The sequence below is a fragment of the Salvelinus fontinalis genome, unplaced genomic scaffold (genome assembly GCF_029448725.1).
Source record: "Salvelinus fontinalis isolate EN_2023a unplaced genomic scaffold, ASM2944872v1 scaffold_0625, whole genome shotgun sequence".
In the NCBI taxonomy this organism is placed as follows: domain Eukaryota; kingdom Metazoa; phylum Chordata; class Actinopteri; order Salmoniformes; family Salmonidae; genus Salvelinus; species Salvelinus fontinalis.
Window position 1 is genome coordinate 101,123 of NW_026600834.1, and position 13,963 is coordinate 115,085.

At 45.1% G+C, this 13,963-nt stretch overlaps 1 protein-coding gene across 3 annotated transcripts; it reads right to left on the minus strand.

Annotated features, from left to right (window-relative positions):
* Nucleotides 1-604: 604 nt before the first annotated feature.
* On the minus strand, nucleotides 605-11,667 carry LOC129846763 (uncharacterized). 3 transcript variants are annotated; one of them, XM_055914628.1, is made up of 10 exons: nucleotides 11,530-11,667; nucleotides 9,213-9,295; nucleotides 8,300-8,681; nucleotides 7,990-8,145; nucleotides 7,722-7,846; nucleotides 7,293-7,329; nucleotides 6,771-7,045; nucleotides 1,433-5,567; nucleotides 1,029-1,116; nucleotides 605-854 (listed from the first exon to the last, which is right to left on the minus strand). In XM_055914628.1, the coding sequence occupies exons 1-8, from the start codon at nucleotides 11,548-11,550 to the stop codon at nucleotides 1,919-1,921; spliced, it is 4,728 nt and encodes a 1,575-aa protein (XP_055770603.1). In that variant the 5' UTR covers nucleotides 11,551-11,667; the 3' UTR covers nucleotides 605-854; nucleotides 1,029-1,116; nucleotides 1,433-1,918. The 3 variants fall into 3 exon arrangements, with proteins under 3 accessions (XP_055770603.1, XP_055770602.1, XP_055770601.1); XM_055914627.1 differs by having other exon boundaries at nucleotides 7,722-7,810; nucleotides 8,243-8,681; XM_055914626.1 differs by having other exon boundaries at nucleotides 8,243-8,681.
* Between the last annotated feature and the right edge of the window lie 2,296 nt (nucleotides 11,668-13,963).

The window sequence follows — 13,963 nt, forward strand, 5'->3', positions numbered from 1 at the left end:
CCGTTTGGCCTACCTTTCCCAATGATAAGTAAAGGCCGTTTGGCCTACCTTTCCCAATGATAAGTAAAGGACGTTTGGCCTACCTTTCCCAGTGATTAGTAAAGTCCGTTTGGCCTACCTTTCCCAATGATAAGTAAAGGCCGCTTGGCCTACCTTTCCCAATGATAAGTAAAGGTCGTTTGGCCTACCTTTCCCAATGATAAGTAAAGGCCGTTTGGCTTACCTTTCCCAATGATGAGTAAAGGCCGCTTGGCCTACCTTTCCCAATGATGAGTAAAGGCCGTTTGGCCTACCTTTCCCAATGATGAGTAAAGGCCGTTTGGCCTACCTTTCCCAATGATGAGTAAACTTGAGTGTATGCATTATAGATATGGGCTTCATAGAAAGTGTTACAAAGTGTTCTCTGTTCATCTTATCCATCCAGGTTCTGCCGGGGTAGGCCGTCATTGTAAATAATAATTTGTTCTTAACTGACTTGCCTAGTTAAATGAAGGATAAATAAAATAAAACATATGAAGTGCTTCACTATAAATACGTTTGACTATGTGGTTTGAAGTACTTTACCATTATCTTGCACAAACAGTAAGACTACTAAAGATAGAAATCAATGCAGTAATGTTTTATTAAATAAAGGCTCTGATTAAAATAGTAATAAAATCAGGCATTTGGCTAATTCTTCTTCCCAAAAGCTCCTCTGAATGGTTTGGAGACGGCTCTGGAGATAGCTCGTAACACCCTGACTAAGAGAGGGCGTTTACGGGACTGGCACTCCTGGGGAGCAGGGGCCAGTGTGGTTGTCAGGTCCTCCTTGGGTGGGGAAGTGGATGGAACCTCTGGAACCTCACACTCAGCATCTGTGATAAGAATATTTCATAATCAGAAAATGAACGTGTGTGTTTGTCTGTCCGTCTGCCTGTCTATCCGTCTGTCTGTCCGCCTGTCTGTCCACCTGTATCTGTAGTCACTGTTTTAACAAGCTGGACATAGGGTGATACATCAATATGACATTGTCGATGCTTATCACTTACTCTGTGAAATACGAGTCTCTCTGAGACGTTTGGTAGGCAGCGCATCCTGTTCAGGGTGGCTCTTCGGTTCCCCTTTTGTCTTGAACAGCTGTTGACAAAACACATCAAGACAACTGAGCCTGTGTAAAATATATGGCATGCATCCCAAAAGGCACCCTATTGGCTACGTAAGGCACTACTTTTGACATGGGCCCATAGTGCTCTGGTCAAAAGTAGTGCACTATATAGGGAATAGGGTGCGATTTGGGACACATACATTTACTTTCTCCCATGTGTATTAGGATTGTATTACAGCGGCCTCACTCAACCTCCTAAAGACAATGACAACAGCATTGTTCTAATGCTGAGAGACAATAGGGGTGTAGTGAATCTGTAGGGTACATTTCAGCCCCAGAGCCCCCTACCTTCATCCTGATCTTTGGAATCTTGCCAATTTTGGGTAGGAAGCGCCACTTCCTGTTCTTCTTATTCTCCTCCCCTCTGGCAGAGGGAAGGCGGGCCATGCCGTCAGCCTTTACATCAGCCGGGCTAAGGCCCCTGGCAGGGAATTCCTCAGTAGCATTAATGTCAGCCACAACACCATGAGTGATGTCACTTGCGGCATTGCTGGTGTCTAAATAAGAAGAGCAAGCTGGTGTGACTGACCTGGGTACAATAACTGGGAGAAGAGGACGCAACAATGGAAAGCAGTCACTGCGTTCCAAAAGGCATTCTCTTCCCTTTATAGTGCACAACTTTTGAACAGGGCCCATAGGGTCTGGCTCTGGTCAAAAGTAGTGCACTAAACATGGAAGGTGCCATTTTGGACGCATCCAGCAAAGTTATCATAAAACGCAATGTATTGAGCATCATGTTACACTGAAGTCCTATGCAGATGAAAAGAGGTACTTTCACTTACCACCCTCCATTGCAGACTTGGACAGATCAGTCAGGCTGTCCATCACCATGTCTGTCATCAACTTGATGACCTGATCCAAAACCCTGTCAGTAGTGGGTGGCATAGGCCTACCAAAACACTGCCCCAGGAGTCTGCTAACAGAAGTGAGGGCAAAGCTGTAAACGAGCTCTGACGCATCGTCCTTTGACAGCTTCCTCAGTGCTGGCTTTGGCAGCGCTGGTTGAGAGAGGCTTCTGTGGCCAGTCATGGATTGAAGCTGGCGGCTTATGGTTATCTCCTGAATGAGACCATGGACCTTTGCGATCAGGTTGCCAGACGCATCTTGAAGGGCTTCAATTGACAGAAGCCTATCCAGATTTTCTTCTGCTGAAGTCATCTCTGGGTCGTCTGTCTTCAATGTGTCCATTATAGTTTTCACTATGATACCGGTGTCAGATTTGTTCATTTCTTGTTGGCTCACAAGCGCTGACTGTGAACCTGTCTTGTCCATTGTGTTAGAGGTATGGCATTCTGTCCTTGTGATCTCATCGGCAGCGCTCATGTCAGGCAACAGGTCAAGACTCTCCAGTAGAGAGTCTAACATATTAGTGGCTATTAGACACTCCTCACTTGCATTCTGCCCAACAGATGAACTCTCAGAGTTGGCCAATCTGCACTTGATCACATTTAGGATCAAGCTGAGCGTCTTCTTTGCAGTTTTGCTAAAGCCTTCTTGGCTGACTGCCACTGTTCCGTCTTGTAGAGCCACAAGAGGTTCACAACTTTCACTCAATCCACTACCATGGAGAGGAGAGGCTCTCTTCAAACTGGTGTCGCTCACAACTGACATACTCCTGGTGGGCAGACTGACATCCTCACTGCATGTGTCAATTACATGGTGGTCTGTGGAGGAGCCACTCGAAGACACAAGGGCTTTAAACCTTTTAGTCAAACTGACTTTTAAAAATGGCTTCTCACTTCTCACAGACGGAGGGCGGCTCCTGTCCTTAACAAGAGCAGTGTCAGGGGACTTCGAACATCTGAGTGTCTCCACAGGGGTGAAGTCCAGCACATCTTTAGCTGTGGTGACTGACACGGGTGGAAAAGACAAAAAGACGTTCAGTCTATCCTTTACTCTGTGGTACATGATTTGAGCAGCAAAAAATGAGTTGTCGAAGACAACTCTGGGATTGAGTTGGGACTGCAGCTTTTTCTCTCCTAGTGGGAAGGAGTCTGCGTCCTCCACTGTGTACTGGGATACACTTTCAAGGTCTTGCATGACCATATTCAATATATCTTCAGTTGTAGAAACCACATGGTGTGAGAAGGTGATGCTAGGCATGCTCTGTGGCAAAGAACAGTTGGCTTCGCTAGCAGCTCTGAGAATGGCCTCACGCACAATCTGTTTGGCCTTAGCTCGGAACTCAGCACTGTGAAAGCTCTGGATGGAAATGTTAGAGGTTCTGCTGGCTGCACTACGAGATCGCGTGAGCGTGGCAATCTCAGCTGACGCCACGTCACTCGAAATGCTGAGGTCCTCCAATTTTGAAATGATCGTGTCCAACTTCTGGTTGAAGTCAAAGGACGCATTTGACGTGTTCTCCCCAACGGAAGCGAAGCGGTCTTCCTTTGAAGTCTCCAACCTCAGCACCGAGATCACCTGTTTGATGACCCCTTTAGTGCAGGTGTCGAGGGTGAACTGGTGGGCTGAGGCTGAGGACATAGAAGAGCTATTACTGTCTGTCTTCTGTACAGGAGATACCTCCACAGTGGTCTCAGTTACAAGTAGTCCAGTGTCATAGAGCTCAATTTGCACAGGAGTATTTTTTCCCTCAGTGAGAAGGTGAGAGGTGAAAAGCTTCCTCAGTTTGTCCAGGGTTTTGGTATAAATCTTCTGGGAACCTGAACTCACTTCCACCCAGAACATTTTGCGACCTGATTTCGTACGCATGGAGGCCTTATTGACCTCAAATACCTCATGCAGGTCGGAAATAATTCCACCAAATAGATCAGAGGATGCTTCCTCAATATTCTCCGCGGAAACACAGACAGACAGAACTTCCGACAGTTTCCCACAAGTGTCGGTTTTATCCAGCACGCCAGTATATGTCACAGCTGCATCCTGAATAACCTGAGTGATGCATTGTTCAGCTTTGATGATATACTCCTCCACTGGTTGACCATGGAGGATGTCAACTTTATCAGCAGGGAGCACCTTCTGAATACTCACATTCTCCTCTGATGGGCGTGGACTGTTGAAGATAATGCTCTCAGTGACCATGTTAGAGGAGGCGAGAGATGAGTCGAGAAGCAAAGACCTGTATATTATCGAGGTGGACATCTCCGGGTGCTTTATCATAGCAGCCTCCTCCAAAATGGCCGACGGGCCCTGGAGGACGTCAGAGATATCCATGTCCTCAATGGTCTCTACCAGAGACGATAGTAGGTCTCTGGCTGACAGGTTGGTAGGTCTCTGGCTCTCGAGCTCCGTTTTGATTGCTTGACAGACAGTTGCTGCAGCAACAGCAGAGCTACAACACAACTGCTTCAAGGTGGAGTCAGAAATAGATGATGACAGATCTGTCATGGACATGGTGGAGAGTTGACTCTCAGAGACAAAGGGTCTGAATTTGACAGACACCTGTCTGACCAAGTCCCCAGCAAGAGCTCTCATGTCTATTGCTCCACTAGCTGAGTTGTAGGAGCAGGCACTCTGTGGCCTTGACGGGCTCCTGCTATCCAAAAATCCTGTTATCCCAAAAACCTCAAGTACAAGATCCACAACATCGGATGAAACTTCTGTCATTCTGTTGTTGGACAGAAATTGACTTGGATGAATGGTGCCTGCATTCAGAGTCCAGTCGCAAATAGAGTTGTCGGACTGACTCTGGACTAGTGGAACTAGACAGGTTTCACTTGGACCTTGACCAAAGAGTTCTGCCATTTTGAGCAGAACTGATCTTAAGACCTTTGACTTGGAAATGTTCAGCAGTGGGTCGTTGTTGGACAGTCTGGTGGACGGTCTGCTAGCCGATCTCTGAACAACTAGGCTTTGTACTTCTGCCGAAATGGCAGTGAGAAAATAGGTCAAGGGGCTGGTCGCTCGCCCCTTGTTTCCTCCGTTGGCTTTAGCCTTGAAGATGCTATCTATGATGATGACTATAACCTGTCCAGCCAGAGGACCCAATATGGCCTCAAGCTCCCTCTCTAACTCAAGGGGAGACTTGTGGCCGTGCGCAATATGCTCTATGGCATGGGAATACATCTTAGCAGACACCATGCTTAGCATCTCTTGGGCAAACTGCTGACTTGCTGAGTAACTACCAGACAGCGGACCTAGAGTTCCCTGACTGAGACTTGGCATTAGCTCAGCCAATCTGGAGTTGAGAAGGTTCATAACCAACTCTACAATACCCATCATAAACCTGGTGTCCGTTGGTATTTTGACAGGTCTGTATTTCTCCCGTCTACTCCAACTGGACGACAGTACGATGTCACTCTGCGACTGGCCGCTCTGGACCATGTTGAAGACAGAATCCTCAGAGATTCCAAACACAGATCTCAGTGGTGCTGAGTGAGGTCTGTGTCTCATTTCTCTATCACCACCCTCAGGTGAGGAGACATATCGCTCTTCATCCTCACTCAGCAAGGAAGTCATGGACCTGCAGAATGCACAACAGAAATGAATAGTACATGGTAACAAAATACAAAATATGATCCAAGAATTTGGAAGTATCTAAGTAGTATTTCTCACTAAGTGGATCTGGAATGGATATTTGTACCTATAACAAGGGACATGGGAATAATGTTTTTAGAAAGACCTACAAGAAGAGGAGGGGAAAGGGGTAAGTACCTGTGAGAGGAGGGGAAAGGGGTAAGTACCTGTGAGAGGAGGGGATAGGGGTAGGTACCTGTGAAAGGAGGGGCTAGGGGTAGGTACCTGTGAAAAGAGGGGCTAGGAGTAGGTAAATATGAGAGGAGAGGATAGGGGTAGGTACCTGTGAGAGGAGGGGATAGGGGTAGGTAACTGTGAGAGGAGGGGATAGGGGTAGGTACCTGTGGGAGGAGGGGATAGGGGTAGGTACCTGTGAGAGGGGATAGGGGTAGGTACCTGTGAAAAGAGGGGCTAGGGGTAGGTACCTGTGAAAAGAGGGGCTAGGGGTAGGTAGCTGTGAGAGGAGGGGATAGGGGTAGGTACCTGTGAGAGGAGGGGATAGGGGTAGGTACCTGTGAAAGGAGGGGCTAGGGGTAGGTACCTGTGAAAAGAGGGGCTAGGGGTAGGTACCTGTGAGAGGAGGGGCTAGGGGTAGGTACCTGTGAAAAGAGGGGCTAGGGGTAGGTACCTGTGAGAAGAGGGGATAGGGGTAGGTACCTGTGAGAGGAGGGGATAGGGGTAGCTACCTGTGAGAGGAGGGAAAAGGGGTAGGTACCTGTGAGAGGAGGGAAAAGGGGTAGGTACCTGTGAGAGGAGGGAAAAGGGGTAGGTACCTGTGAGAGGAGGGAAAAGGGGTAGGTACCTGTGAGAGGAGGGAATAGGGGTAAATACCTATGAGAGGAGGGGATAGGGGTAAGTACCTATGAGAGGAGGGGATAGGGGTAAGTACCTATGAGAGGAGGGGATAGGGGTAAGTACCTATGAGAGGAGGGGATAGGGGTAAGTACCTATGAGAGGAGGGGATAGGGGTAAGTACCTATGAGAGGAGGGGATAGGGGTAGGTACCTATGAGAGGAGGGGATAGGGGTAAGTACCTGTGAGAGGAGGGGATAGGGTTAGGTACCTATGAGAGGAGGGGATAGGGGTAAGTACCTGTGAGAGGAGGGGAAAGGGGTAAGTACCTGTGAGAGAAGATGATAGGGGTAAGTACCTGTGAGAGGAGGGGAAAGGGGTGGGAGTTCGTGTGCTGCAAGCGGTTCTAGAACTGGTGCGCCTACTGGGTCCTCCACTAAAGCTGAATCTGACGCTGCGGCCAAGAGAAGTCACTTCTCTTGCCTCATTACTTCCTGATCCAGAAGAGCTTGACGAATCAGAGAGCTCTATCTGCATGGTGAGGTCAAGGGCGGGAATGACCACAGTGGATGCAGACTCCATCACCCAATTTGTGATATCCATGCACCTGGCACTAAACTCATGTCTGCTCATCTGAAATGTTAAAAGACCATACAGAGTTAGTTTGTTAACGGAGCTGCACTGCTGCACCATGTGTTCACTCAAGCTAGTCAATTAAAGCAGTGGTTCAGGATGTTCCACAATGCTGGAAAGGGGGGCCTGAGTGAAAAAGTTTGGGAACCTCTGAATTAAAGGTCCTGCACGATTTCCACCAATAAGAGTTTGGAATGTTTGGTCCAACTTACCAACATGAACTACTTTAGAAGTGACTATAACTCACCCCGGCACGCATATTCTCACTCAGCAGATTCCAATGGCTGAAAAGTAAATAAATAAAGGTACACAATTAAACTACATGACATTACCTCTATTCTCTTAGATTACGTTATGGATGGACCTCTATGGAACTAGGCCACATCCAAACATCCCTGATTGGTCATTTGGTCAGTTAAGTCCCTTGTATTTGTCCGAGACTCATCACCTCCTTCTCAAAACCCATTGGACGAGAAGGTCAAAAGGGAGGGCTTTCTCATCCAATGGGTTTTGAGAAGGAGGCGAGAAGAGAGGACGTGAGGAGTATGCAATTGAGATTGTCCCTATGGGTGCGTCCCAAATGGCCCCTATTCCTTAAATACTGAACTATTGTTGACCAAGGCTCTAATAGGGAACATATCTAGGGGATGCATGGGGAAGCCAAAGAGCAACTTACCCATCCTTCATGTCCTGCACAAAGGTGTGTAGGTCTGGGTAGCTTCTCTTTCCCCTGCTGAGGGTGAGGCTGGTCTGGGAGGCTGCAGCCTTGCGGGTCACGCTAGTGAAGGTCACCACTGCAGCCTGATGGGGACGACAGAAAGCAGACTTAGGCTGGAATTCAATCAAATTCGCCATAGCACTGTTAATGCAATGTCTGTTTACGAACTACTGTCTGCATGCACAAACAGAAATGTACACACACACTGTTATCTGGAAGCATTTACCTTTGCCACTCGTTCAGTCTCTTGGGATTGAGATGTCCCGGCTGTTTGTAGATCATCACTCTCCTGCATCGCACTCTCTCCTTCGACCTCCAGTGTCAGAGTTGATGTGGCTGTCTTCAGATCAACCTGATTCAACTCACTCTCACCTTTGGCCTCCTAGATTAGAAGACCTTTACTAGCTCAAGCTTTGAAAATTCATTTGTCATTTTAATCTTCAATGCGTCATTAAAACACAAAACACAATACATCATACCTCCTGTGACTGAGATGGGATGGCAACAGCATCGTCCAACTCACTCTCTCCTTCAACCTCCTGTGACTGAGGTGGGATGGCAACAGCATCGTCCAACTCACTCTCTCCTTCAACCTCCTGTGACTGAGGTGGGATGGCAACAGCATCGTCCAACTCACTCTCTCCTTCAACCTCCTGTGACTGAGGTGGGATGGCAACAGCATCGTCCAACTCAATCTCTCCTTCAACCTCCTGTGACTGAGGTGGGATGGCAACAGCATCGTCCAACTCAATCTCTCCTTCAACCTTCTGTGACTGAGACGTGCCATCTGTCTTCAGATCAGCCTCCTGCATCTCAATCTTTCCTTCAGCCTCTAGTGACAGAGTTTGGATATCTGTCTCTAGAACAGCCTCTTCCAACGTGGTCTGTCTCTCAACCTCTCTGTGATCTTTATCAGATCTAGATACAGAAAAAGAAATCTCTCTAAGGTCACTATAATGTGCTATAATGTGAGTGTGAGGATGTGTTCCAATTATAGAATTAGAATGAATCATTCTAGAATTAGAATAGAATCACTCAAATTATATGGTTCCAATACTCTGAGATGACTCGGCCTATCCAGAGGTATATACATTATTTAGAGAATTTGGCAAACTTTTAGAAAGGACTCCATGTTAGCGCCTTTGAGCCTTTCATTTACCCAATAAGTCAATTATAAAATAGATGTTCAGTTACATATTATTGTTTAAAATGTCAATATTGCGCATGGGGAGCCAGCTCTCATATGGATATCTTTGATTATACTGTGTCATATAATGTATACATATTGATGTAAATGCAACATAATGCAGATAGATGTCCCATCTCTCTAAATACATGGCTCTGGGCCTACCTCTCCATAGGACCTTTGACCTACTACAGAATCTGTATTTGTAGGCCTATGTGATCCTGTAACCAGTCACAAATGTGTCATTAGTGTAAATCACTTACCTGTCTTCCTTCATAACATCACCGTCATTGATGGGGTCATCCAGGTCTATGAGGGTGAGGTCATTCCCACTGACCTCTGACTCCTGAAAGACAGGACAAAGTCATGTTTGGATGTCACCTACTGTGTTGCCTTTAGCCGTGTTGAAAACAACTGGGAACTCTCTGACTTCCGACTTCAGTGCGTTCAAGACAACCGGGGGGAAAAAACTAACTCCGACAGGGAAAAATCGTTTTCAATAGTCATCCAACTTGGATTTCCAAGTCAGAAGCAGCGCGGCTTGGCGTGTCATGTTTCGGAGGACTCCTGACTCGACCTTTACCTCTCCCGGGCCCGTTGGGAAGTTGCAGTGATGAGACTAGATCGTAACTACCAATTGGATATCACAAAAAAATTATAAAAAATTTAATTAAATAAAGTCGGAAACTCTGGCATCTTTTTAGAGCTCCAACTTTCCGACCTAAAGACCATGGAAGTCATGATTTGACCAAGATCACTTGCCTTGAAAGCACCATTAACCCAACACTCATTGTCACATCATAATGCATCATATGCATAGAAATAGAATCACCAGAACATCATGTCAGGTGTACAGTTCAGTTTACCAGTCAAATTGCCATGGTCAGAGGCTCTATCCTTTCTAGTGATTCTATTTCTACGGTCACATCATAATGCATCATATCTATGCTTGTGTCCGAAATAGCACCCTATTTCCAATATAGTGCACTTCTTTTGGCCGGAGCCCTATAGAGTGCCACAGTAATGAGTCAAAATCCCCATAAAACCTAGTAGTCAAACAGGGAAATGGTTCCAATTGTTTTTCCACCATACATTTTTCCCATCGTGGATTTTAGAAACACTTAAAATAAGGGCTGTGTTTCAGGTAGGCTTACCATTTTGATAACTGTGTAAATCTCTCTAGGACAAGATGACTTTTATCAATATATTCGCCTGTATTTACCCCCCCAAAATTAAATGCTAATTAGCTGCTAATGTGGCTATCATAAAGAATTTCAAATGCCACGATGATCATGCTGATCGAGGCAAAGGTAAGAATCTCTTGACTAACTATCTAATGTTAGCTAAATGTAGTAATTAATAAATTGGCTAATTTCTTTAAATGGACAATTCTGTGAACTGTTTAGTGCAAGTTTTAAATTGACACAATACCTGTTAGCAAAGGTGTCAGCTAGAAATGACGATTAGGAGCTTGCAGGGATTTGTAGTTTTGCATGTCTACTTTGATGCTAATTAGAAATTTCGAATCTGAGAGTAAATAGAGCCAAATGTATTGCTAAAAGTCACCTTGTCCATGGGAGCTTTACATGGTTATAAAAATGTCACACCACGGTAAATCCACATGAAACACAGCCCTTGTTTTATGTGTTTCTAAAATCGCCTATGGGAAAAATTAATGGTGGAAAAACGATTGGAACCATTTCCCTCCCTGTTTGACCGCTAGGTTTTATGGGTATTATGACACCTCCACTGTGGGACTATATAGACTGGTTGGTTGTTTAGCAACAACACTGGTAAGTAACTGTGGGTAAAATAGACAGGGTAAAATAGACAGGGTTTGCTTAGAATGTTGACAACATGTAAACTATATTTAGTCTCTAAATGTTAATTGCAAACAAATACATTTGCATAATGAGCACTTGCTAGCTGAGGTTTAGAGTCATAACAAGATACACGCATTCCGGCCATTGATGAGCGTGCATGTTTTTCGTGACGTAGGCCAACCAGTGTATGTATCTTGGTCAAAAGTAGTGCACTAGCCTACATAGGGAATAGGGTGCCATTTAGGTCAGAAATGTGGAGGTGGTGTCATAATAACCTTTGACCCTAGTCCCCCATTTGACACACAACAGATTCTACTGTACCTTTAGCCAACTCTCATGACTCCCCGCCATAGACTTTGTGGTTTGATATTACAGAATGAATAGCACATTCTTTTATTTATTTAACAATATTTAATCCACAGTAATTAATATAAATCGGGATTTAAAAATAATTATAAACTGGGTGGATCGAGACCTGAATGCTGATTGGCTGAAAGCCATGGTATATCAGACTGTATGTATACCATGGGTATGACAAAACGTGTATTTTTTACTGCTCTAATTATGTTGGTAAACAGTTATAATAAATAGCAATAAGGCACCTCGGGGATTCGTGATATATGGCCAATATACCACATGGCTACGGGCTGTGTCCTAGCACTTCGGGTTGCGTCGTGCGTAAGAACAGCCCCTAGCCGTGGTATATTGACCATATACCACAACCCCTTGGGCCTTATTGCTTAAATAACATGCCTACCTTGAACTCTTTATTCTCCATGTCCTTGCAAAATCAGTACATTTCCTTGCCAAAATGAACGCTCCTCCAGCACTAGCGAGAATCACTGAACTGGTCCCGCGGTTTCTCATCAGTTTCAACGTTTATCAGTGATGACGTAACAATGCTGTACAGATTTGACGCACTTCCAATCTCGTGCTGATGCAACGCTCTGTGCGGTTGTAAATTCACGCATGGAAATCCTGCCAGTTGTAAACAAATGTAGGCTACTATTGCCTTTAAAAATGTAATGTTGTGGACGCAATGCAAAATAAAATAGAATGCATAACCCACACTGATAACCCAGAGTTCATCATTAAATAACATTGATTACTCATAAAATATACAGCAAACTTCAGATACTGAAAGAATTCATGGGAGTTTCGAATTCAGTCACTATTTCATATGTACGTGCTAGTTTCATCCGTTTAAAAGAATGATAATGACACGAAAAAACCTGTGAACCTCTTGTTGCTGATTTGGTGAACATAGCAAATGTATTGCACATATTTCCAGTTAAAATTATTTTCAAAAAGAGACAAAAACTGGGATTTGAACATGCAATCACAAACAAGGATTGAGTGGTTTCAGTTTTTGAAGAAGTTAAAGCAAGCAAAACCTGTTAAAAAACATTGATTATAAGACCAAAGACAAATAATATAGATATTTATTTTCCAACAGAAGAAAATCTAATTGCTGCTGTCCTACCATTGGTTTACACAGTGTTTCTCCTCTCCAAGGGAGACATGTTTTCCACCTCACATGCCTCGGGATAGTATCAGTGCTTTTCACAAACGTTGTAGTACTTAGTGTGCATCATTGTTTTCGCTCATACAGCTGCCCCTACTCTCCTAACCACCCCTCAGTAACTAACGAAGGCATAAAATGATGACATAAATATCACAAGAAAGAATACATGAATTAATCATTTACTTTAAAAAATATTTTCTAGAGGGCAAAGGACAGGTAGGTTTAATAACACAAATGTAATATGTCCCATCAAAAAGTCCTGTTGCTCACATACCGGTATGCAAAACCAGCATCCTAAATGGCACCCTATTTCCTTTAGAGTGCACTGCTTCTGACCAGACCACTATGGGCCCTGTTCAATATTCAGTATAGGGAATAGGGTTCCATTTGGGATCATCAAAACTTTACAATTACTCATGAGAGCAAATACTACGATGTTTTGATTCCCACAGACCTTAAGACATGAATGATTTTATTCAAATGTTTGTTCATAAAAAATGTATGATTTCCCCTCCTCCCACATGGATTACAGACAAGAGGCTAGGTGCGTTCTGACTGTCTTAGTGTGCGGATTAACATGACAATCACTCTCATGAAACTTAAATGAAACATCACTCCTAATGTCTTTTCTCAGCCCAAACACTCAGCCCAATATCTACAGTCAAAACAGGTTTTGAAAATGCTTCTTCCACATCTTTTGATCCCTGTCTGTTTTGCTCTCAGTGAAGTGCTACTATCCCCTTGGACTACAGGTTATTGCCATCATAAGGTGTCTGTCTGTTGGCCGGACACTTTCTACCGTTTAGGACCTTTGTGGGTAAAGGTAAAGATGGGGTATAGAAGCAGCAGTTCCTCTGAAGTCCAGTATCTGCTGGAAGGACACCTGGTGGTACGAGAGGATGAGTGTGGGCCAGCCAGCCTGTTGTTCCTCCCTCTCTCTCAGTCTGAGGGACTCTTAAGGCTCCTGTGCGGACTGTCTCGGTTCGTACCCTCCCGAAGCTGGCTGTGGTGATTTAAGACACGCTATATTTATGTGTGTATTTGTTTGTGGCCTCGGGCTCACTTCGCTGTCCCTCTGTCCAGTACGTACCGTTGTAGCAGGCCAAGTGTAGTGGCGTGTAGCCCTGGTTGTCTGTGATGACGGGGAGGGTCCACACTGACTGGGCGGTGTGTAGGAGCCACCCCAGCACCACGATGTGTCCGGACGTCGCCACCAGGTGGACAGGGCTCCGCCCCTTACCTTTCCGAACCAGGAAGCTGGCGCTGTGCTGCACTCCTCGTGACCCGTCACCGCCTAGGAGGAAGGGAGGGGAGACAAGAATGGATTTGAATAATTCATAATCTATTAAATAATAAGGAATCATAATAGGTATATTTGGGCATAATTTATATTCCATGCTAGATCCCACACCAAAGCCATCCCTAGTAGTTCAATGGCCCTAGATCAGAACAAGTCTCCCCCTCTCTTTCTGTGTGTGAGCGCGTACAGCCAGCTCTCCTCACTACCCTTCTTTGTAGAGCTGTTCTGTGCCATTTGTCTCTGGCTCCCTTGTTGAGCAATGAGTATACACAGTCTGTGTGTCCGCTCAGCACCGACAGCATCAGAGGGGTTCTGATACACAAGACAACAGGTCATATTACAAACTGGTAATAACCAGGCTGAGTT